We start from the raw sequence: 25,008 nt of genomic DNA on the forward strand, positions 1-25,008 counted from the left end.
TCACCATGCTCTGCACAAGGATTTTAACCAGGGTGCTCTACCATGACCACTCCCATCCCTGCAAATTTACACCTTTCCAGCAATGGCTTGTGCACATTCAAAGGTGGTTATCCAACAAGCTTTCCATAACCAGTGTTCACAATTTTGGGATAAACTCCACTGAGACTGGCAGTGTTTCTCTCTCATGACAAACACATCAGACCTGAAGGACACAGAGCCAGCACAACTCCTCCGTGTTTGCTCACAAGGCTGAGACAGCCCTCCGTGGCCATAAGGCCAAGGACAAAGCTGAATTAAACATCTCTACATGGTGGTTTGTTATCAACAGTGGATGGAGTTGAGGTCATTCCCACCCAGCTCCACACCAGCACGACTGTGGCAGGACTCATCCCTGTGTGCCTCGAGGCAAGCAGTGAGGGCATGCTGCAACTCTCTCCCACCTACACCAAGCCCAGGCACTCACAGAGGAAGTGGGTGAGCCAGGCTGGCTGGTTGTGATGGACGATGGCCACGCAGGCAGTGTTGAGAGCCACCAGGCTCAGGACGATCCAGTAGAAGACCTGGGATTTGACCATGTGGCGGACAGAGATGCGCAGGAGCCGCTCCTTGTGCCGCAAGTAGGAGGCACCGTCCACCCTGGCTCCTTTGAGGCCAGAGTGACTCGAGGGGTTGCCTAAAGGAAAAAAGAAGGGGAACAAGGAGTTGGATGCTCCAGCCTCTCCTGTGTTATGAGACAGGACATTGCTCATGGACGTTGCTCTTATGGGGCACAACTCCTCCAGAGAATTTTACGTGGCAGCAGCAGGTTTGCTGCTAAACCATCAGAGATGTCTGGTTTGTGACACTCTCCACACGATGGGTGTGACTCTGGGAACTCAAGCTGCTGACAGAGGTTTGGGGGAAGCCAGCTGCAGACTGCACTGACCCAAGGTTGGATTGAGACGTCTCCTCTGCGCCAGCCTCCGCTCGCCCACGGAGGAGATGTCGACACACTGCTCGTCACCCGACATGGCATCCGTGCGGTTCCGCTTGATGGTGGCTCGCCGGAGCACTGGGAAGGCAAGAGGAACAGCTGCTGGAGTTTCAGTGGCCCAACTCTGCCAGTAGCCAGCCCGTTGGATCAGGACCTGGTGGTCAGGACTCAGGTCTGGTAACAGGACGAAGAGACCCAGGTGATGCTAGCCCAGAGCTATCCCTTGTGTGGGATCAGACACCTCCCAGCCTCCATGCTCTCTCAGGAGTTACGGTGCCAATCCAACTCCCCTCACCCCTCTCTGGGGCTGAGGACCCCACTGGGGCCTCCCCATCACAGCTGGAGGGTCTGAGCCTCCAGCTCTAGGCAGGCAGAAGGAAGGGCAGGCAGATTTTAGGGCATTACTGGTCTTACCTTCTAAGGCTGAGGTCCCCGAATTTTTGTTCTCTTCAGCCAGCATGACTTCCTCTACGCAAAACACACAGTTCAGCATCAGGAGACAAGGCACTGTCACACATCTCTGCCTGGTACTTAAGAACTTCCCCCAGCCCAGAGGCTGGCTCTAGATTGCAAACTCTTACCAAGTATTGGGTTAAGGGCCCAAAAGCAAATTCTGGAGGGTGACAAGTGGCAGCTAACAAACATCACATCAGAAAAAAGAATTATTTGTGATCAGCCTTTCTCCCTCCACTGACATTAAGCTCAGGAAAGAAGCTGAAAATTGTAGGCAGGGCTGGGGCTCAAGCAACCCAGCCCAGGGCTAAAACTGAGGTCTGGTGCTCGTTTGAAGACACCCATCTTTTACAAGTCTGAATTCCGGATGAAAGTGTAAATCTTCCCTTCCCAGAGCTGAATGCACTGGCCTCATTCCTAGGAGGAGCAAGCAAGGACATGGGCTGTGGCAGTCTGGGAACCAACACCTACAGGCTGTCATGCCTGGTGTCAGGAGGAAACCTGGAACTTCCACCACCCCCAGCCCAGGTCCAGGAGTCCCAAGGTAAGAACCAGTAAGTTCATCCCCTCCAGATGGCTCTAGGAGGAGATTTAACTGGAAAACCCTTCTCCCTGCTGGCTGCTCTTCTTTCCCACTGCCCACCACTGCAGGGGACTCCAGCAAACACCAGGAGAGAGGAAACCATGGCAGGGCACAGCTGACAGCCTCCCTGGAGATGCAGTGTGCTTCATGCATGGAATGTGACAATTTCATGCCACAGAACACGAGGACCCAACGGAGGCTGGTGGCATCCTTGCCTGCAGCCTGGTGGGACCAAGCTCACCCATGCACTCAACATCACCACGTGGGCACCTTGGACGCTTCAGAACTCAGGGATTCCTTTGTATGCCCACCACCCCACACGAGCAGCAGTGTGTTGTCCCCCCAGATGTCCCCTGGCCACCGTCCTTTACCCGCTTTGTCTATCCACGCCCGGTAGCCGTTGAGCTCCCGCTCGATCTGCTGCTGCCGCCGCAGCTTCATGAAGGCTCGGCGGTTCTCCACGCGCTCTCTCTCTTTGGCAAACTCCCTGGGGAAGGGCAGAAGGGAGGGCTGAGAGCACGCCCGAGGGGCAGCAGGATGCCCAGGGGGCTGGGGAACCACGGCACAGAAAGCAGGGACCAAGGTGGTTGCTGGGGACGGGCACGGGTGTCCCCAGCCAAAGCATGGCCAGAGGATGGGTGAATGATCAGGGAGGAGAAAAGCAGCCCTGGATGGATGTGAGCAAACACCCTGCTTGGTTGCTCAGTCCTGCATGCTCCAGCTGGGAGCTGCTGCCACTCAGGGGGGATGATCCCAGTGCCACCCAACTCCAGAGCCAGCTCAGCTTCTGTCTGTCCCTTCAGAGAATAAAAACTGGGCACTGTGAGGAGGCACAGAGGGGATGGAGGAGGGAAGGTCCTGTCCCTTGCCTTCACCTCCTCCTCTGAATCCCTTTCCTTTCCAGCCTCTCTTTGGAATATTTTCCCAGGACTTGAGACGTGGCTGTCCTCCTCTGGATGTCAGGGTCTCACAAGAGCTGTCCAGGTGTGAGGACCAGCCCAGAGTCTCCCTGCATCTACAGAACTCCATCCCACGCCCTCAGCCCCTTCCCAGTCCCAGGATGCTCCAAGGGAAGTGTGATTACAAAGAGCAAATGGCACTGTTCTCTCTGTGAGAGGAACATCTCTCTCCCCAGAGACCAGCAGCAATCTCAGGCCTCAGAAAAATAAAAACTATTCCAAAGAACAGAAGGAGCTGGTCTGTCTGCTGCAGAGAGCGTTCAAGTGCATTACCCCAGCTGAGCTATTACACCCTGATGCTGTGTGGGCTTTTGCATGTGTGTGTGTGTGTGTGTGTGTGTGAGTGTGTGTGTTTGTGTGGAAAGCCAGGAATGTTCCCTGCATCTCTTGTTTAAGATCCCCAGACAATTCGAGCGCTTTTCATTCCACCCCAGGAAGGTGAAGTTTCCTGCCGCTCTGGCATTAAGTGTCAAATGACTCCCCCTCCAGCGCTGCCTTTCAGACTGAAATGAGACTTTCTTCCTGGGGCAGGGAAGCGGGGCGGGGAAACAAAAGGCAAGAAAGAGAAAAGCAGCCTAAGTGAAGGGAAGGGGGGTGGGAAGAGATGGGGGAGAAGGAAAGACCTCCCCAGCCAACAGTGAAATGCACTCGCAGTTTTGGGCATGCCATGACAAAGCACCTCCTTGCTCCAGCTGGAGGAAAGGCAGGAGCATTTTGGCTGTGCAATCACCCCTCAGCACCCTTAGTTTGGAAATTTGGGATGTCAAGGAATGAGGAAATGCTGTTTGGAGTCAGAGTTGGAGGGGAAGTTTCCTGTCCTCTGGTCCTCCCAGCTCTGCCCCACGGGCCATAATTCCTCGGCAGCCGTGGCAGCACTTTTCCCAGACCCCATAGATACCAAATCCTCGAGTGATTTGGGTTGCAAGGGACCTTAAAGACCATCTCATTCCTTGCCATGGACAGGTACACCTTCCACTACCTCAGGTTGCTGAGAGTCCATCCAACCTGGCCTTGAACATTCCAAGGATGGGGAAGCCACAACTTCTCTGGGCACCCTGTGCCAGGGCCCCACTGCCCTCACAGGCAAGAATTTGTCCCCAGTATCTAATCCAACCCTGCTCTCTGTCAGTGGGTAGCCATTCCCCCTTGTCTTATAACTACAAGGCCTTGTCCAAAGTCCCTCTCCAGCTCTCCTGAAGCCTCTTTAGGCCCTGGAAGGGGCTCTAAGGTCTCCCCAGAACCTTCTCCGCTCCAGACTGAACAACCCCAGCTCTCTCAGCTTGTGGGAGAACTTGGGAAGCTCCTCTTGATGTGTATCAGCTGGGAACCTGGCCACTCTCTGCTGCCTCCTGCTTGCCCATTCCTCTGTCCTCCAGCTCCTTTTGCTGCACGGCAAAAGAAACCATCATCATGTGCCCCCAGTGGAAGCCACCCAGAAGGACCAGCTGAGCCTCAAGCCACCTCTTCCAGCAGAGGGGAATGGGGGCATTGGGAAAAGGTGCTCAACAAACAACACTTTCTCCCTTTTCCTGAGGCAGCCCTTTTGCTCATGGAGCACTGATTTACAGGAGGCTGGTGCCACACACACTCAGGGACAGGGTCTCTGAGGGAGCCACTTCCCACTCACTTGATCCCTAATGGAGCTTAATTGCTTTTGTCCATTAGAAGGAGGGAAGGGTGGCACAAAGGGGAGGGGGGGAAATAAAAAATGTTAATTTCAACTTAATGAATTATTACATTTCAGAGAGACACGTTCCCAAGCAGGGCAGCAGCGGGGGCTGGTGACATCTGAGAGTGGGTAGGCGATGCTGACAGATCAAGGATTGCTCAGAGCCAATTTGCAGCAGCAAATGGGTAGAGATAATACTGTGTGTGAGTGAGAACAGGGCCAGCCATGGTGACTGACAACGCTTGGGAAGGCTCCAAGTCACAGGGAGGGCAGCCTGGCATCATCCAGAGAGCAGGTGCTGTCTCCCATTGAAGGGCTCTGCTCCTGCTTTCTTGGGGTTACATCACCAGGGATGGCCAAATTCTGCCCTGCAAAGAGCCCAGGGCGGTGCTGCCCCGTGGGGTCCCTGCAAGGGGGCTCAGAGCATGCCAGCAGATTGCACAGTCTCCACCAGCAACACCTCTGATTATCCTCCTGGGTCTTCTGGCCCCAAATCCTAACGTCTCCAGCTCAAAAACACCCACCCCTGGCAGCCAAGATCCGTGATGCCAACCTTGTGTCACTGCAGCCCCTCTCTGCCCAGCCTGGTGAAGCCACAGACCCTCAGAGAGATCTGGAGGCGATTGCTGAAGGCCCTGCTGGGGTTTGGGGACCAATGTGCCATCTGTCCTCCTGCTCCCAAGGGCACCATTCCCCCACAGCCCATGCTCAGCCTGTTGGGGCAATGGGAGCACAGATGCTTTGCTCCTTCTCTGCCTGCAAATTCTCCTCCACGGCCTTGGCATTTCCCTCACGTGGCCTGAAAGCATCTCTGCTCCTGGCAGGAGACCCTTGGGCACACCACCATGCTCAGCCACATTCCTCTCCAGGCCCCCCCCAGCCACCCTCACAGCAGGAAAGAGATGGTTTCAGCCCAGCATTATCTGCTCTAAGGACTGGCAAGCCCAGGTCTGGTTTCAAAGGGGAGAAACACTCGTGGAAGTATCCAGCTTGAAAATGGGTCCCCTCTTGAAAAAACCAAACACAAACCACAAGAAAACAGGAAAAAAAAAAAAAAACCCAAACAACAAATTACAAGAAAACCAAGAACCAAAACCAAGAGGAAAGAGTATCAGAGCCAGTGCAATCCATTTTTTTCTACATTTTAGACCATTTTTGAGTTCAAGCAGGTAAATAGTGGTGGTCACATCATTGTTGTGACCTCCATGCTTTGAAACAACAAACCATCTATCTTCAAAGCCATCAATTCATCACCTCTTGCCTCTATTATAAAGATGATTCCAGCAAACCAGTTACCAAATCAGCCTTAAAACAGCTTGAGGCAGCAGAAAGGACAGGATGGAAATTGGAGAAATAGTGGATTACACACTGAGGGTGAGCAGCAGCACCGCTCTGCTATGAAAAAACCCCAAATATAATGGGATGCATAACAAGAGAGACCATCTGTAAGACATCAGGTAACACTACTGCTCTCCTCAGGTCTCAGCTCGTGGCTCCACGTCAGGTCTGAGCATCACAATCTGAGGAAAAACTGCCTCTGAGCCTCCAGGAGGGTGTTATGGGACACCCTCAGAGGTGGTTATGGGACAGAACTGCCAGCAGACGGTGTGGCAAACACAGCTGAGGCAGTTGCAAGCAGGGGGATCAGATGGTATTTATCCAAGAGGTGCACAGGAGCTGAAGTGAGAGTGTTGAACTGACTGAGCAGTCTGTAACCTGGAGCCTGAGCTTAAACAGACGGTGACAGCAGCACTGGCACTGCAGACTGGGATTATTGCACTGAACCCACGGCAGAGGCAGCAGCAGGGTGTCCAAAAGGCACCAAAACCTCTGCAGGGGTTACCTGCCTGCTTTGGAGGAGACCACAAGTTTTTCAGTGAGGGCAATTGCTTGATTTAAGTTCACTTGAAGTGCCAGAGTCAGAGAAGATCGAAGGCCAGGCTGGATGGAGCTCTGAGCAACCTGGTCTAGTTGAAGATGTCCCTGCTCATTGCAGGGGGTTGGAGCAGATGGCCTTTAAAGGTCCCTTCTAACCCAAACCTTTCTGTGATTCTGTGCCATCTCAAGCAAGTCTTCTCTGAACTTGAAGGAGAGGGGACACAAAAAGAAAGGCAAAGAGTAGCACCCCATTTCTTGTACTGCCTGTCCATCAGCCCTGACCAGCCCCGTGCACTGGGGCGGGAGCTCTGTGTCACCACGGTGTGACAGAGCTGCAGTGGGAGCACTGCTAAGGAGAGCACATTTATAGAGCACTGTCAGCCACACGAGCTGGGGAAGAGAAAGCTGACAAGCTGTTGGTGACATGGAAGGGTAAAAGGGGAAGGAGCTGGGAGATGCCAGCCCTGAGATGACCCATTACATCACTGGCCCAGTTAAGAAGGGGCAGATGCTGACGGGGACCTTCTACCTTGCGGAAAGTTTGTGGTTTGGGAAATCCAGGTGGATTTCTCCAAGGCCAAGTGAGCTGATACCAAACTGAGTGGGGAAGTGGAGAATTAAGAAGGGAGAACAATCCTGCAGGAAGACCTGAGCAGGCTGGAAGGGTGGGCTACCAAGAATTTTATGAAGAGAATCTGTGCTGCCCCATCCCTGGAAGTGTTCAAGGCTGGATGGGGCTTGGAACAACCTGGTCTAGGGAACGTGTCCCTCTCCATGGCAGGAGGGAGTGCAATGAGATTATCTTTACAAGGTCTTTTCCAACCCAGGCCATTCTCTGATTCAAATGTAAGGTCTTGGACATGGGAAAACAAAATCCAGGAGGGCAGCACAGGCTGGGATCTACCCAGCTGGGGAGCAGCTCTGTGGAAAGGGACCTGCAGGTCCCAGGGACGAGTCCAGTGTGAGTGAGCAGTGTGCTGCTGCAGCAAAGAAAGACAGCAGGGTTCTGGGCTGCATACCCAGAGAAGAGATCCACAAACATCCTAGCTGTAGACTCTCAATTTCATCATTTTTCCAAGGATAACACCTCCGAGGTTTGCATCGCTGTCCCACTGCCCAGAGAGCTCTGCCTGCAATGTTGCACCAAAGGCAGCAATAGCACACTCAGCCCACACTGCAAAGAAGCTGCAGAAGGGTGGCAGAGGGTCTGGCAGCCCCAGCAGCAAGGAGCAGAGATGGGAGCTCAAGATTGTGCTTCACTCTTATCAGGCAGGGTGGCATAAGCAGTGCAGCTTCAATGCTTCAAGAGCCCCGGGCTTTGTTCACAATCACTCCCACTGGCTCATGCAGTGCTGGGAAAATGTCACTCCTCCCTTTTCCTCCTATGCTCCAGTTTTTATCCCCTCTGAAAGCAGAGAACATCTTTATAGTCTCCTTTTGCATGTGACAGCAATCCACAGATGAAAGGTGTGTGGTCACTACTGCAAGTGAGATGTAGTATGGAAAGAAAACCCCACTTCAATTTTCAACCTTTCATCACATTAACTTCTCAGAAGCTTCCAGCACTCCAGTCAAGACCTTCTTCACCCAACAGCAGTGCCCAGCAGCCCCCTGCCAGGGTGGAGCTGCTCCTGGAGGAACTGGGCATCTCCAAAGCCATCCACTGGCTCAAATCTCTGGAGCCACACGATTGCTGCCATCAACCAGGAGGACAGAAATTACCGTAATCTGGAACAAACAACTCCGAAAGCAATCTGTAAGCAAGCACTATCTGCTGAGTGCCTTGTTGAGAGGATCAAAACAGAGCCTTTTCACCCACAGCCTGCAGACCACAGGCAGTCCACGGAGCAGATTTGCAAGGAGGCAGGAATAAGAGCAATTTTGAAGCAGAGGAGACATGCTGGCAAATAATTTGCCAGGAGAAATCAAAGGGGAAAGTCAGCGAGTCATCTTTTTGTTGTGGATTTTTTTTTTTTTCCCTTCTCACCCAGCTGGCTGCAAGAGGAGTCATTATTCCCTCTAACAGCAGAGGATCCAGCACAGCAGCCACGCACGTCTCTTGTCAGGCAGCTTGTTTGCACGGGGCTTGGAGCCCTTGGCAGAAGGGTAGCCCAGCAGAGCACGGCACAGAGACATGAATATGGATGCCCACCTGCCTGCTGAATAGAGATGAAGGTCCCCCAAGACTCCTCTGCCTGGCCTGTGCTCAAAGACTCTGGTGATGACAAGGAGTTTCCCCACAACCAAGTGACGAGCGTGGACGTCGCTCATGGTGGTGCTGGGGGGCCCGGGAGGGGCATCACTGCCCACCCACTCCTCCCTTCAAAAGGGGTCTCAGCCACTGAGTTGCCAAGCACAACACAAGTGCAGACATCCCACAGCTCATCCCTGAGATCCTACAACCATTCCAGGAAAAAGCCAGTGTGATGCTTCCGGGCTTTCGTACCTCCAACTCCGTATTTCTCAGGCGCAGAACCGCAGAGTCATTCACGTTGGAAAAGCTGAAGATCCTCAAATCCACCATGTTCACCAGTAGAGAACATCCCTAAATGTCACATCCACATGTTTTTTGACCACTTCCCAGGGATGGTGTCTCCATTACCTCCCTGGGCAACCTGATCCAATGCCTGACCATTCTTACGGCAAAGAATTTTGTTTCTTGATGTCTTGCTGGGAATTTATGGTCTCCCCAGAAGCTTTCCTGTATTTCCTGCATGTCCCCCACTTCTCCTTCCAGAAATCTTTGAGACATTAATCCACTTCCCAATGTTTTTGGCTTCAAAGCACCAGATCCTGCTGAACCGTGTGGGGTCCAGGTTTTTGTGTGGAGCTGGCAAAAAGAACACTCTCTCCATTGAAAATGTACACTTGTTCCCTCAACACCCTTATTATTAATTGCTACAAAACTTAATTTTATTCATCGTTTGTTATGCATCCAAATTGGATGGGGAAAAAATTCAAATTAACCGAAGTGAAAAGATTTCAGAAGATGGTACAGAAGGCTCCTGAAGGAACTGAAGAGAACTCTCCGGAGACTGCGAACGCAGTGCTAACCCAACCTGAAAGAAAGATCTTAAGACAAAGAAATCTTGCCAATTTGATCCTTTAATTATAACATTAGTCGTTTCTTTCAAAGGCTTAGTGTAAGAGCTGGGGGTGGGGGGCAGAAAAGACTTAAAGGGAGAAAAGACTTAACATCACCAGGATGAGTGGAAGCAATTAGGAGGATTTAAATTACTCTCTTGTTTGGTACAAGGCAGATAGATTTCATTTTTCTTGCCATCGTGCTCGACTTCTTGCTCTGCTGTTAGCTTCCAGAGGTCTTTTCCTTGGCTGGCCTGAGGGCCCAGGTCTTCCCAGGCCAGGCAGCATCTCCTTCCACTCTGCACCCACTCTGCTATTTCTGCAGATCAGTGACTACAACAGCTCTGACACCCTGGAAAGGGGCTGGATACACAAGACTGGGTATGGGGATGGAGTCTCCCAGCTCTCAGCGGAAGGATGATGATGCAATGAATGGAGGAGGGTGATTGCAAACCAATTTTTTCTGCAGAGGCTGTGGAAAAGGAGGTGGGAAACAGTCAAAATGCAGCCTGTTTGGTACTGAAGCTCTGTGTGAGTCCTCAGGCTGTGGCCACTCTCCTGGGGGGGCACTGCTGCCACTGGCACACGACACCAGCAGCAGAGACGGGGCACTGTGGCTCTTGTCAGGTCTCTGCTGCTCCAGAGACAGAGCCCAAACACACGCGTTCAAATTGTTTTGTGTGAGAAACAGCTGAGGGGATAAAAAAACCCCAAAACTCAATAATTTCACAAAAAAAGGGAGAGCAGATCTTTGCAAATCTCCAGCACATGCAAATCCTCAGGCCACAAGGCAGCCTCAGGTAGAAAATGGCATTTCAGTGGATGTTCCATCCTCACTGGCTCCCACTGACTGTCTCTCCTCTGCCAGGATTATCTCAGCAGCTCGTGTAGCTTTAAAAGCTGAGCAGTCACATCTCCTTGGGCTCTGTACCTGCTCCCAAAGAGGAACGGGGCCAATTTTTTTATCTTTTCCTGCTTTCAGTCAGAATTAATTGATCCATAATTGCACCCATAGAGGGGGGAAGCTAATAGACACGGTAATAAATGCCAAAGCCACAGCAGAACTGGCTCTCCAGGACCCTGCCTGGAGGAGCTCCATCTCCCCTTAACAGAGTCTGCATGCGACTCCAGTGCATGCGTGCCTGTTCGTATTTAGGGAGAAAAACTGAGGAGCCTGCCTATGATGAAAATCATTTCTTTTCCTCTCCCACATACTTTGTGCTTAAGGAGCAGATGGATCCAGGCTGTTTACATCACAGAGGTCATGCCTCAGCTTAACAGTTGGGGAACTGACTGTTGGGAGAGATGCTCATCGCAACCAGGAGGCTGCTAAATCTGGGCTCCGGCAAACTTCTGCTGGTGGCAAGTGAAACACACAAATGTCCTCCTGCAGCCTCTTCTCGTTGGGGGCCCACCCCGGCTGTTGGGCTGTTTCCCCAGAGGAAGCCTCTGCCGAGACCAGGCGAGGGCAGAGGCAGCTCAGCAGCAGCTCCTGAGGAGAGCCTTGAGGAGAATGCTGGAAATCCCGAGTGGACCTTGTTATCCAGTGATGCAGATGGTGCAGTTTGCAAGTTACGTGGGGCCAGCTCTCTGCAAGGAGGCTCCCAGTGGCCATGATTTCAGCTGAGCACGGCCTGGCTTCCCCAAAAGCACTGGTGTAACTGCCAGGGGAAGAATTCCTTCGGGAGAGGCGTTTCTGTGGAGCTCATTCCCAAAGTGACCAGCTCTTCTCAGTTCAGCACAGCCACAAGTGGGGGTGTCTGGCCAAGCCCTGCCTGTTCATCCAGCTGAGAGCTGGGCAATGGAAAGGTCGTACCTCCCATCCCCCCACAGAGCCAAGTACTCTCTTCCAGCACAAGGGATGGTGGTGAGTGCTAAAAACAAGAAGAGCTCAGCAAACAGAGCAAGGAGCGAGGCCCATCCTGCTGCACTCAAGGACACACAGCATTTGTGTGTGCACAAGCACCTTCTCCTGCCCTTAGGTCCTACTCCTCCACAGCTCCAGCAGCACCTTTGGATGATTCACCCAGCCAAGGTGCTGCATCCACTGAGCCACTGAGGATGTGCCCAGGCAGGGGGACAACCACAGTGGCCTTGCCATGGAGTGGCAGAGCCCAGCTGGCCACCTGAGCTAACCTCCCCCAGCCCTGCGGGGAGCTGAGCAGTCCTGCTTTACCCTGGCTATCTGCCACGCCACAAGAGCCTCTCTGTTGCCAATTAGGCCACCCACCCACTTGCATCTTTCCCCAGTACAAACCCTACTAGCAATAAACAAACAGTGGAGATGCCAGCCGCTGCCTGGGTAGAGTCCTAGACAAGTGCATGGGAGCGGCTGCCTCGGGCAGCCCTGGTGCAGGGCAGCACCAAGGTGGCCAGGGCACAGCCAGGCATCCCACCAGCCCCTCTGTGATCCTCTGGCCAGTGTCTGCCTAGTGTCCCCAAGCTGCTTTCAGCATCACCCCAGCACCAAAAGCCTCGGTGGTCCAAACAACACACTGCACTGACAAAACTTAACGTTGCAATAACGTTGTTCCCATCTTCCTAACTTTCCTTCTGCAGGTTTTTGTAGGAAAGCTCCTGCTTGACATTGAGACCCAGCTGGACTCTGCCCAAATGCCCAAGCTGGATGTGGCATAAGAAGTAGAATATCTTCATCACCCATAAGAATTCCCTCTCTACAAGGCAAAGTGAGGCCCTTCCTGCAGCCTGTCCCCAGAGCCCCTGGAGCCAGTCAGACCCCAGAATGAGAGCTGGGAAAATTCAGCCCAATAACAGACACCAACTTGCCACTTCAGAAACTCCTGAAACCACCATCATCATACCTGGACTTCCAGGGATACTCAGGAAAGGGACAGAGACCACCAAGGCCATTCTCCACCCTGACCCTTGTACCTGAGGGCTTTCCATCTGGCCAAACCAATGCTACAACGACTTTTGCATTTTGCCATGATGCATAATTAGCTAAAAAATGACCTGCTTCAGTGAGAATAGAGGAGCCCTCATCTTCCCCCAGAGCAGGAGAGGACACGCTCTCACGGTTCACCAGCCCCTGCCAGCAGCTAAGGATGTGCTGGTGCAACCACAGCCCATTGTCATGGAGACAAGAAGAGTTTTTGTCTCCAAACCCAGCTTAATGGCTCGGATTAAAACTGCCTTTCCCTTGGGAAGTGCAGGACAGGGACAGTTGATTTGTCCCTACTTCCTTATCTTATATCCTTATATCTTATCTTCTGGGCTTATCCATGTGCATCCCAAGCACCCCTGTCCTCCCCAGCTTGCACCCCACCAGTGCAGGGCACATCCTCCTGGTCACAGCACAGAGGTGCTCTGTATCACCCCCCAAACCCATCCCAACCCACACACACCCCACCACCAACAGCCTGGACTCGAACACATTTTCACAGACCCCACTATGTCTCTCCCCTCTTGCAGCCAGAAGATCCCCAGTCACCATTTCTCACAAGGAGCCAAAAGCAGAAGATCGTCAGCAAGGTGAAATGCCAGCAATAATAAATATCTTCAAGGCTGTCCCTTTCCCAGCTCCCCAGATTGAGGAAGAACCAAGCACATCCAGGGAGCAATCCGCTGCTGTGGGGCAGGCAGGTATGGAGGGGATGGAGGGACACAGGGACCAGCCTGAGGTGCCAGAAATGTGTGACAGGCACAGCTTGAAGGGAATGGTCACTCTGCTTACCCTGACAGCACTCCCAGGACAAGGTTGAGGACAAAGAAGGATCCAATGATGATGAGGGGGATGAAGTACAGCCAGTTCCAGGTGGCTCCTAAGGCATCATTGGTCTGGAGGAGAAAGAAAAAAAAAACACGTGTGACATCACCTCCAACACCAGCCACGGGGCAAAGGGAGGGTGTGTGAACTTCAGTGCTCCAGGCTGACCACACCAGGCTCCTCAGGGTGACCTGGCCATGCCTGCCAAGCCTTGGTGGGCACCATTCCCCACCACAAGAGCTCTGGCACCCCTCAGCACCCTGCCCCAGCCTTACTCTCCAGTCTCCAGCCCTCATCAGGCAGGACTGCTCTCCTCTACCCCTCCAACCATCCCTGCAGAGACTGTAAGAGATGGGTATAGCTGGAGGTGCAGGGTCCTGCAGCCCAAAACTGGGGTGCTGAGGGTGAGGGGTCACCCTGAGCACGTTTTCCCCAGCATTTTGGTTCAGGGCTCCCATGCACATCCACCAGGACGGGACAAAGCAGCCCCATGGCAGCAGGACCTGCCGAGCACAGATTTATAGGGTGCCTTAAGGTGGCATCTAAAGAAGAGGCAGCCAGTGTTTGTCCCTTCATGCATGGTGGGAAACCTCCAAAGAGGCATTTTGCTTCTGGCATCATCACTAACAACTTGCAGACACCCTCCCACCACAGGCACAACCCCCAAAGCCACGGAGCTGAGACCAGACGAGAGCTCTGAGCACAGGGCACAGCCCGACAGCTGCAAAGGCTCCCGATGAGCCCTGCTCAACCCCTCCAGACATTAATTCACCAGAGGTTTTAATGAAGCAGTGCCCCTCCGTCCCCCCCAGGCCCCATTTGTCCTCTGGTGTCAGGCACGGTGCGCATGACGCCGGGCTGAGGGTGATGCGGCAGAACGTGACTGTCTGGGGGAGGTGGTATCAATCTTCTTGCAATGAAAGACTCTTTCTCTTTTCTCTCTCTTCCCCCCTCTCCCTGTGCTAATTAAGCCCTCATCTTCATCTGAGTCATTGGCACCACATCTCCTGGTCGGCCAGTGCAGGAGCTGAGGAAGGCTCTGCGGCGGGAGAAATGCGGCTCCAAGGAGCAAAGAAAGTGAGTGCTGGAGCCTTCCTCCAGTGGGAACTTCAGCTGGCTGTCCCCATCACCCTGGCACCCAAGGCAGGGAGGGTGACACCAGCAGAGCCCAGCACAGGCATTGACCACAGCTCTGGGACAGGGGATGTGGGCAGCGATCTCAGTGACAAGGCACGCAGCAGCCATAAGGGCTCTGAAAGCAGCTGGAAGGACTCACTGCTCTCCCCCTTTGGCACTAGGGAAACCACACATATCCTCTCAAGATCCTACTCTTTCAAGAGCTCCAGCTCACCTCCAGCCACTTTCTTTAGGGCCATGGGAGAAGCAGGCACAGGGAGGAAAGGATAATGCACGGGAATTCCAGAGAGCCAACGCTCACCACAGCTCTCCAGAGACACCCAGGGCACTGTGCTCTGCTCTGGCAGCACCATCTCCCATGGCATCAGCCTTCAAGGCATCTTGCAACCCTCAGCCCAAGCTTGGCAGGGCTTCAGCTCCCTGCCAAGATGCCACTGGGTACCTGCCACTCATGTTAGCATTGCTTGCCTTTGAAACTGGCTCCTGCCCAAAAAACACAGGCTTTCCCCGAGGTCCTTGTCACAGGGAATACAAAACACAGGAGCTCCTTTCCTACAGAAGAACAAGACATCTTCCCCCAGAACTGGGCTCTCCTCCTTTAGCCATCCCAGCATAAGAGAGGGGGAGAAATAGGCATTTTTCCCAGAGTTATCAGTGCCCAGACCTCTTCCCTCTCCCTTTTTCAGGCACAGCAAAGCTGGCGGCACTGGGGACCTGCAGCAGGGACAGCTGAGGCAGGGGCTTGGCAGGACTCTGGTGGTGTGGGCTGACTGTGATCCCAACCTCTGTGCATTTGAGTGCCTGGCTCCCCTGGGGGTGGAGACAAAGGGGTTTGGAGAGATTTTTAAGGGGATTTGGGAGGTCACAGCATCACTTGCACCCAGCAGCTGCAGGAAGGGCACTGCTAGGGGAGAGGAGGAGATGAGGAGCTGTGGCCATGGACCCCCATACTCAAGGACACAGCAGTGGCCGCAGTGAGCTCAGGGACGGTCCCAACCACCCAGGCTGCCACCAGCAGCCCCAGGAACAGCGCTGCCACCAGCAGCCACATGGGTCCCCTGGCTGGTGTCAGCTTTGCTGGCATCCCCCAGCCCCAACATGAAATCTCCCAGGGGACATCTCAATGCTCCCTACAAACCGAGGAACTGGTGATGCCCAGTCTGGATGCAGTGGCTCCACACCATCATCTGGTACTTGCTGAGCCACTCAGGCTGCCAAAAACTCACTATCCCCACTGGAAGCCTCCTCAAGCAGATGCTCCAATGGCTACTGTAATTTCCAGCCCAAATTTATTTGTGGTCATTTCCTATACTGCTCCGTTCTTTTGCCAGCACTGGCCTTTGGCTGAAATAGCTCTTTCCCTTCCTCTTTGCATCCTGATCTATTTCTAGACAGCAATCACAGCCATCTCCAGCCTCTGCTTTGCTGGCCAAAGCAAGGTTCTTCCACTTCTCCCTTGCCCAACTGGCTCTCCTGCCCTATTTTATCCAGTGGCCCCTTCCCTGCTCCAGCCCAGGCTCAGCTCATCCTTCCTGGACACAGGAGACCTGAGTGAGCAATTTGATGGGTCACACTCCATCCCTGCGTGATGCCACAGAGACTTCACCACCTCACCTGCATCCCACCATCCTCCCTCCTCCTTTGTGCCACCCCTGCCTTGCAGCCACCTCGTGGCCACCCCGATGTCACCCGTTCACCCTCTCCTCCTCCACACCACTGCTTCCCAGCCAACAAGAGCTGAGGTCCAAGGAGAGATATTTGCTGCTCCTCAACAAGTGCTTGGGTTTCCATTTTTCACTGCATCCAACATCTCAAAGGCCTCCCAGCCCAGCATGGCAGCCTCTGTCCCTCCAGCTCTGGGAAGCCAGTGGATGCTGGAGGCAGGAAAGCCCAGGACACATCCCCAAGGACTCCATGAGTTGATGACATCCCTTTTGTCCCCTCAACACCATCCCAGCACTGCTCACTTCCCCACCAGCCTCACAGAGCCCCTCATGGGGCAGTGTGTCTTGTTGGAACTCAGATGTTTGTTAGTCCTTATCCGTGTTACAGTCTCACAAACTGTGACTTCTACAGCCCTTCACTGTAACAAACTGAAAAAGGATCCCTGTCTCTCTCTCTACAAGGCCTTTTAAGGATAAACTCTCCAATTAAGAAGTGACATTTAAATTATTTTTACTTTTAACCCCACAACCAGCCACCTGTGGCCCACAACACAGACTTTTTTATCCAGTTACACAAAACCACCCAAACCCATGGAGAAGAAGGTAAAGAAGGACGACCAGCCACTGCCCTAAAACCTCCATCTTGCTTTATAGATATTATTGTATTCTATAACCCTAAACTCTGAGTTTTCCACCATGTGATATTGCACACTTCTATTCCAACTCCACATCTATCATCTCAGTTCTATCACTCAATTTTGGAAGCCTTCTCCACAGCCTCAGGGCACATGTGGTGTTCTCTTGGGGGTCTGTGCCTGTCAGCATAGAAAATCTAAAATTCTCAGCAACCAGGGTTCCAACACATCCCCTTCCCCCCTTCCTCTCCCCATTCCCCTCTCCCACAGCAAACCCTTTACTACAAGGAGCAGCCCTGGGACGCCTCCAGGCCTGAGATGCCGGGTTAGCCTGGCGTGACCTACCTTTGACAAACCCATGATTCACTTTCCTCCCTTGCCTCCCAAACCTGCTCTGAAATGGCATGAGATCGAGGTCATCCTCGCAGTCCTATTCCTGCCTGCCTTACTTTTCCTCCCCTCCTCCCCCCGATTTTAAATATAGGCACCGCATTCGCTATTCTCCAGTCAGATGGTGCCTCCCCCAACTCGATGGAGTTGTTAAAAATACTTGTTACCAGACCTGCCATTTCATGTGCCAGCTCCCTCTGAGCTCTGGGGGAAGCCATCCCAAGCAGCCAGGCTGGTGGGACGGCGGTCTCAGTGCTGGGCTTCCATGGTTTCCACGTTGGCCATGCCCTCGTTGCCGGTATCCCGCCTTTTGCTGCTTGGTGCTGACCAAGCACCAAGCAAAAGTGGGGCTGAATTGTCCATCTGTGCCCAGATCTCTCCAGATGTAACTTCACTGGGCCTTGCTTCCACCTGCAGAGGTGGGGATTTGCTCACTGCTCCTCCAGGAGGTCTGTGTCAACACAACTTTGCCACAGCCCTCATAGCACTTCCCAGCTTTTTTGGCACCAAGGTGTCGTTGTCTTGATGGAGCAGCCTCTTTTCCCATTCCTCTGGAGCATCATTTGTTCTTGATATCCCTCTGTAGTTCATCATCTTGGACCACTGTGCTTTCCCATAGGTTTTCTTTCCCCTTAGTTGAAGGTACCAGAAGGTCGTTGTTTGCAGAATTCAGGGTAGACACAGGAATTTTAATCCCTAAATTACACCAACTCCTTTAATGTAGAAATTCCAGGTTCCTGCCTTGCTCCCTGCACAGCTAAGCAGGTCCCATCACTCACCAAGCACTTTGGGACAGGCTTTTTTATATTCCTTTGGGAAATGGAGGAGCTGCTTGGTGCCAAATCTCTGCTGCTTCTTCCCTTCCCTTTGAGAGGCCTCCTTCTCATTATGCACCCCAAACTCTTCTGTGGCACCAGACCAAGAACCACCACGCTGACATCTTGGCATGACCCCTCCTGCTGCCAGGAAAGCCCTCTGAGCCTACAAATGACACCACCAAGGCTTGGGAGCAGGACCCTCCTGAGGGAAAGAGCCCCCAGCAGCTCCTGCTTCTCAACCCCCAAGCACAAGGTTATTCTTCAGGCAGCTCTTGTGGTGTTTGTTTGGTTTTTTGGTTTGTTTTCTTTTATTATTTTTCTCTTTTTTCCCCCAAAGGGCAGGAAAAGGCGCGGGAAGCTGCAAAAGCAGGTCTCACTCGGGGGGCCAGAAATCTAAAGAAATCTAAATATATCTTCAAGTTGAATGCACAGCACAAGCTCACAGCCCACACGTCCCCTCCCTCGGGCTGTGGCACATGGGAACCTTCAGGATTTCTTTGCTATAGGGGAAGGGAGGGGGGAAAACCTCAATAAACCCCTCAAACTCAGTCTCTCCTGGCTAAAAATAAACAGAGAGCAGGTTCAGGCTGTGCAGGGAGCCTTCATGGCCCCTCCATTGCTCACCAGGGAGCAGTTCCCTCTCTGGGGAGGGGAACTGGGGACCTGTGGGCACCCAAAGCTTTCAGGGAGCAGGATGTGGATTTCATTCACACAGAGGGTTTGGGGATGATGGGAAAAGCCATGGATCTCAAGGGAGCTGTGTCTGCCTTTCCCAGCACTTCTTGGTGCTTGCAGAACAGGACAGCAGGTGCAAAACCACCACCACAGCTTCCATGGTTTGTAATCCAAATCGTTGGCTTGGCGACTTCCAATGGTCTTTGCCTGGTGGTGACACCCACGGTGGCCCTGCCATGGCTGATGGTGTCCCCCAGCATCACCTCCCCAGCCCCTGCCCTGCTCCTCCCTGCAAACCACACCTGCATCCAGCTGAGAATCACACACAGGCCAGCAGCCACGGCCTCACAGCCCAGCAAAAGGGGGAGAAAATGAATTATAAAATTACCTCTCAGCAGATTCCCTGGCCTAAGCAGCTCCCTGCAGACCCTGACACCCGCTGCTGCTCTCCCCAGCACAGTAACAGATCTCCTTGTTCCCTTTAATGGCAGTAATTGAATCTCCTGCATGCAGGGCCATGCTTCACTCCCTGCCTGGGATCCATCAGTGACCCTGGCACTGGACAAGATCTGAATGGAAATGCTTTGCTCTCCCAAATCAGGTTAATGAGGAAATGGGTGCATTTCCTCTGCAAGGCCAGGACTGGCCTGGGGAGGGACACATCCTGCCATAGCCAGGTGTCAGGCTCTCCAGGCAGGGTGAGCACCTCCTGCCCCATTGCCTCCCTCCAGCACTTCCCTCCTCTGGCCCTGGGAAGCTCTGGGGTTCCAGGGACAGGCAGGAAGCATGCCAGAGGAGGACACAAAGCTCAGCATAATCTTCTCTCTGAGTGTGTGCAGGGAGGGAGGGAGTGGGGAAACAGCAAAAGGACACGATGCATTTCATTTTTCTGTTTCCTAAAAGGAATGCAAAAAACGTGTTGCTAGAAGCATTACTAAAAATCGAGGGTTTTCAAAATATTTGATACAGGCACAGAGACCAATTTTGGTGCTCTTCTCCTCCAGCCCACCCAGAAATTGCAGCCAGGTGCCCCAGCATCGATGCACAAACCCAGTCCGCGTGTGTGCCTCCTGCTCTGCCTCTCCCCACAGCCATCCCTCACTATGATCCCTCCACTTTTGCTCCCAAACTTTCCCTTTCCCCCATGCCCAGACCTCTCCTGCACCTTCCCCAGCATGCCCCTAACCACTCCTCAGGCTCTTTTGGCACCAAGGTGTCGTTGTCTTGATGGAGCAGCCTCTTTTCCCATTCCTCTGGAACGTCATTTGTTCTTGATGTCCCTCTGTATTTCATCACCTTGGACCACTGTGCCTTCCCATAGGTTTTCTTTCCCCTTAGTTGAAGGTACCAGAAGGTCGTTGTTTGCAGAATTCAGGGTAGACACAGGAATTTTAATCCCTAAATTACACCAACTCCTTTAATGCAGAAATTCCAGGTTCCTGCCTTGCTCCCTTCACAGCTGAGCAGGTCCCATCACTCACCAAGCACTTTGGGACAGGCTTTTTTATATTCCTTTGGGAAATGGAGGATGAACTTTTCCTGATGGAGCATTTGCAAAGCTTCATGGTTCTCTCCAGTGCAGAATGATATGCCAGCACTGCTGCCTCCCCAGCTGGACACTGCAGCAGGGCCTGGCTTCCACAGGATCACCTTTGGGGCTCTTTCCTCATGGGGCCTGAATCCCTGCTTTGTTTTGGGCATGCTGCAAGCCCAGAGGGGCAGCTTGGGCCCCACAATATGATTTTTTCATTCTTTTATGATGTTCCTCCATGGAGGAACATCCCCAGCTTCAGCTATGCTGCTCTGGGGCAACAAACCCCTGCACAACTTCACTCAGAGACCCCAACAGCCCCACAACCCAACCCTGGAGCACAGGAGCACATCCACCAAAAGGTCTGGAGCCAGCTTTCCAACACCTCACTGTCACATTCATGTTTTCTGAAAAATCCCTTTGCCCAGGATTTGCTCCTGGGAAGCTGAGAAGCCTCAGAGAAAAAGTTAAACAATAATTATCTCATTTGCTTCTCCTGTGTTGTGCTCTTTTGGAATGTGTTTGGAGATTGTTTACCCACAGGTGATTGTTCCATTGGTTTCATGTGAATTGTTTTGACTCTTTGGCCAATTGGTGCCAAGCTGTGTCAGGACTCTGGAGAGAGTCACAAGTTTTCATTATTATCTTTTTAGCCTTCTGTAAGTATCCTTTCTGTATTCTTTAGTATAGTTTAGTATAGTATCCTTTAATATAATACAGAATAATAATAAATTAGCCTGCTGAGACCATGAGTCAGATTGATCATTCCTTCCTGCCACGAGGGACCCCACAAATACAACACCTCACCAACACCAGCACCAAGCCTGCTAATGGAACTACTGGGCTTAACAGAGATGAGCAAGGCAGCCCTGAGACCCCCTGCCACCTGCCACCCTTGAGCCTGGAGCTGCTGGGTGATGCCAGAGCCCCCCTGGCACCCCCAGGAGCTGCTCCCCCGGTGTGGGCAGGGAGCTTTTGATGGAACGTGCCTGGAAGATGGGATCCAGCAGGCACAGTTTGCTTCTTGCTGTGTCATTTCATTGCATACACAGAGAGAGAGAGAGAGGGAAAAGGGGGAGAAAGGGAAAACAAACAAAAAAAGGCAGGAACATTTGGCAAGCTGGTGAGGGCCTGGCTTTGCTGACTGTGGAGAAAGAAAGTGCTCTGATTTTCCAAAGGGAGGAGAGGGGACAGCGGGCTGGCTGCCACACACGGCTGGCAGCACGGGCACCAACTGGAGCCATTTGGGGCAAAACAGCTCATTTTGTGAGCTCGGAAGGGCTTGAACCTTTGGGGTGGAACCTGCACCCTCCTCTCTGAATCTGCTCCAGCCGTGCTTGAGGCAGCATTTCGGAGGAGGGAGGAGGACAGGGCTCTGTCCCGGGGTGTCACAAGCACTGGGGACTCTGGCAGCCTCCGCTCCCGCAGCCCAGCCCATCCCGCCCGGCCGGGAATCGCCGCAGAGGCGCCGCGGGCTCCGCTCGCTGCAGAGCTGCTCCGAGCTCCGGCTGCTGATGACATTGCCATCCCTCCCCGCGGGATAGTCTGTGTGCGCTGGGCTTTCATTTCAAACACATCGGAAGGGACTCCTGCTCTCCTGGCAGGCTGGAGAGCCTGGTGCCGTCCCAGAGCACAGAGGGCTAAGGAGCCTGGTGGTTTCCCTCTTTTTGCCACCCCTCCCTCCTCTCTCTCCTCCTTCTCCTCTTCCCAGCTCCTTGCTGGGAGCCACCGTTATGCATCACATTCCCAGCTTCCTACTGCACCGACCTCCTCCAGCCCATCACTGCAGTGCCAGGGCTGCTTTTGGCATCCTTGCACCACCAGGAGAGCTCCCACAACCCTTGGGGCACGGCTGGCACTGCTGCAGCTCTTGCCCTGGTGTTGGGAAGCATGAAAGCTTGACAAGAAATCTCACAGATATGTATCTTTAGCAGAAAGATTTTCGAATGTAGAATATGAAAAGGGAATGGAGATGGAAGCAAGTTTTGATAGAGAAGAAAAGAATTGCTGAGCCAGTCTGACTGGATAACCAAGGAGGCAAAGGGTGTGTGAGTTAGAAGGGGTTTTTATGGCTTAGAGCAAAGGATAAACCCACCTCCAACAAGAAGATGTTTTTACCAAGCAGAAAGGTAGCACAGGCAAACAAGTCAGCAAATGTGGCAAATGTTGCAGCAAAAAGGTCTCAGAATTTTCCACTGCAAGAAAACTAAAAAACAACTTCTGGCTTAAACTGTAATGTACTTTAAGTGATTGGAGAATAGCAACATGAATATGGTAATTACAGTAGTTATGATGGGCTATGGACAATAGTTCAGGGATAGATTGGTTCTACTGTACTAAGATGCTCAGCAAAGAAAAGTATAGAATGCACTGTAACCAAACCCAAAGGGTCTCCAGGCCTGCCTGCAGCTGGAGCTGACAGCTGTAGGCACAGCTCTGTCACCCACCACCCTGGACTGCTGTAAGGTCTTGGATGGAATAAACTGCATTTTGGAGAGCCCCTGGAGCCCTGCATCCCTCATTCAGGCTCTCACACCCTGGTACCCCAGGAGACAGACAGCAGCGTCCAGAGGAGGTGCAGCATGCTGCTCCTGGAAGTGCTGGGGCTCAGGGAGGTTTCCAAGCTCGTCTCATGTCTGAGCAAACCCCCCAAAAAGAGGAAAATCCTCTCTGTTCAAGTCATTAATTTTGTTGCCTCTATGGAAAGCCAGGCACTGCCCTAACTCTCCAAAAGGCTGAGGAGGAATCCCCCCAGAGCTGCACCACACTCAGGTGTCCCTCACACAGCTCACACAAAGGTGTTTCAGGGAGAGCAGGTGAGTGCTGAGCATCCCAAGGGACACCTGTGAAACCCCAGGAATCGATGCCAACATGCAATGAGCAATTTTGTACACACACACACACATGGAAAAACAACTGTTCTGCCACAGATTCCTCCTCTGATCTCCTCCAAGGGTGACTGGGGCAAATGGGGATGGAGCAGGAAGCAGAAGAGCCAAGCCTTGCTCACATCTCTGACCCATGTGTTCTGGCATGACCAGTGATACCAACGCACCTCCCCTCCCCAACATCCCAAATCAGGCTGGCCTGAGCAGCCCCTGTTTCAAAAGGGATGGATGTGCCACTGCATTCCAAAGGCAGCCTCCAGCAGAAGACCTTCAGTACCTTAATTGTAAGGAAAAACAGAGGACAAACATTTTAGCAGGGCCTGTTGACACAGGACAAGGGGTAGTGGTTTCAATCTGAAAGGATTGATTTAAATTTGATATAAGGAGGAATTTAGAGTTCTGGAATGGCTGCCCAGGGAGGTGGTGGAGTCACCATCCCTGGATGTGTCTAAAACAAGCCTGGATGGGGCACTGGCTGACAGGGTTTAGTTGAGGTGTTGGGGCTGGCTTGGACTTGATGATCTTTAAGGTCTCTTCTAACCTGGACATTCTGTGACTCTGTGAATTTCTTTTCAAGGAGGGTGATCACACACTGGCACAGGTTGCCCAGAGAGATGGTGGATGCCCCATCCCTGGAAGTGTTCAAGGCCAGGTGGGATGGAGTTCTGAGAAACCTGGACTGGGGGAAGGTGTCCCTGCCCATGGCAGAGGAGTTGGACTGGATGATCTTTAAAAGGCCCCTTCCAACCCAAACCATTCTGTGATCCTGAGATCTGGAGTTTGGTGCTTCACAAACAAAACCAGTCCGAGCCAGCTCGTGCAAACCCAGCACGAAAGGACTTCTGCACACGGTGAGATTCACCAAAACCCTTCTGCACCCCACGCCTAGAGGAGACCCCAGACACTGAGGGGATCCTCCCCTCCTGGCCCCAGCACCTCCAGCATGCTGGAAGCACGTGGGGGTTGAGTCACACAAGCTGCAAACCCCCATCCTTGCAGCAGCTCCTGTTCCCCAGCCACTCCTGCAGTGTGCCTGCACACACAGCTCACATTGGCACCCAACCCACGGCCCTGCAGCCTCCTGGCTCTCTGCTGCAGCTGCCCAGCTCTGCATGGGGCTGCAAGACCCAGACCCACCTCCTCTGAGGCCGTGGACACAGCTCTGCCCACCACCGCTGCATTTTGGGAGGTGTTTTTGGAAGCCACCAGCAGCTTGGTGCTTTTTCCCCCAGCAAACTCTCCCCTCCTGCTGCAGAAGCACCCAGAAGGCTCTCAGCACTCAGCCCTGGCATCTCCTAAGGCTCCCCATGCTGTTTGGTGACATGTGATTTTCTTCAAGCCAGGTCCCGTAAGCTCTTGGAGATCTATTTCACCCCCAGGACAGCTCAGCTACCTTTGGAGGCATAAAATCAGCAGGATGGCTTCTGTGGCAGTGCTGGAAACAGAAAAGTTTTAATAAGAGGCAAAATAACAAAGTCTTTACAGAGAAAAACCCATCTATTGGCCTCTCCTGCTTCCCTGTGGTCCCAATCCCTCCTGTGAGGAGAGGATGAGGAGTTCAGCCTGACAGGCAGATCCACACAGGGAAGGGCTCAGAGCTTGTGAGCACTGCCAGCAGCAATCCCAGCAGGGTTTGGGCTGGGAAAGCCTCTGAGGTCACCCAGTCCATCAACCCAGCAGTGCCAGCAGCAATCCCAGCAGGGTTTGGGCTGGGAAAGCCTCTGAGGTCACCCAGTCCATCAACCCAGCAGTGCCAAGGCCACCACTCAGCCATGAAACAGGGGTCTCCTCCAGCCAGGTCCCATAACGTTTTAGAGATCTATTTCACCCCCAGGATAGCTCAGCTACCTTTGGAGGCATTAAATCAGCAGGATGGCTTCTGTGGCAGTGTTGGAAACAGAAAAGTTTTAATAAAAGGCAAAAATAACAAAACTCTTTACAGAG

General features: G+C 52.9%; 1 protein-coding gene across 2 annotated transcripts in view; it reads right to left on the reverse strand.

The window, feature by feature from the left end:
- Positions 1–25,008, reverse strand: part of CACNA1E (calcium voltage-gated channel subunit alpha1 E) — a 119,379-nt gene that overhangs the window by 43,982 nt on the left and 50,389 nt on the right. For both annotated transcript variants that reach the window (XM_050977450.1, XM_050977449.1), the window contains exons 8-12: positions 13,294–13,397; positions 2,381–2,496; positions 1,388–1,441; positions 926–1,051; positions 464–673 (exon numbers count right to left, since the gene is read on the reverse strand). In XM_050977450.1, coding sequence (XP_050833407.1) covers positions 464–673; positions 926–1,051; positions 1,388–1,441; positions 2,381–2,496; positions 13,294–13,397 — 610 coding nt within the window. The remainder of the gene's footprint in view (positions 1–463; positions 674–925; positions 1,052–1,387; positions 1,442–2,380; positions 2,497–13,293; positions 13,398–25,008) is intronic.

The sequence above is a fragment of the Serinus canaria genome, chromosome 8, assembly GCF_022539315.1.
Source record: "Serinus canaria isolate serCan28SL12 chromosome 8, serCan2020, whole genome shotgun sequence".
In the NCBI taxonomy this organism is placed as follows: domain Eukaryota; kingdom Metazoa; phylum Chordata; class Aves; order Passeriformes; family Fringillidae; genus Serinus; species Serinus canaria.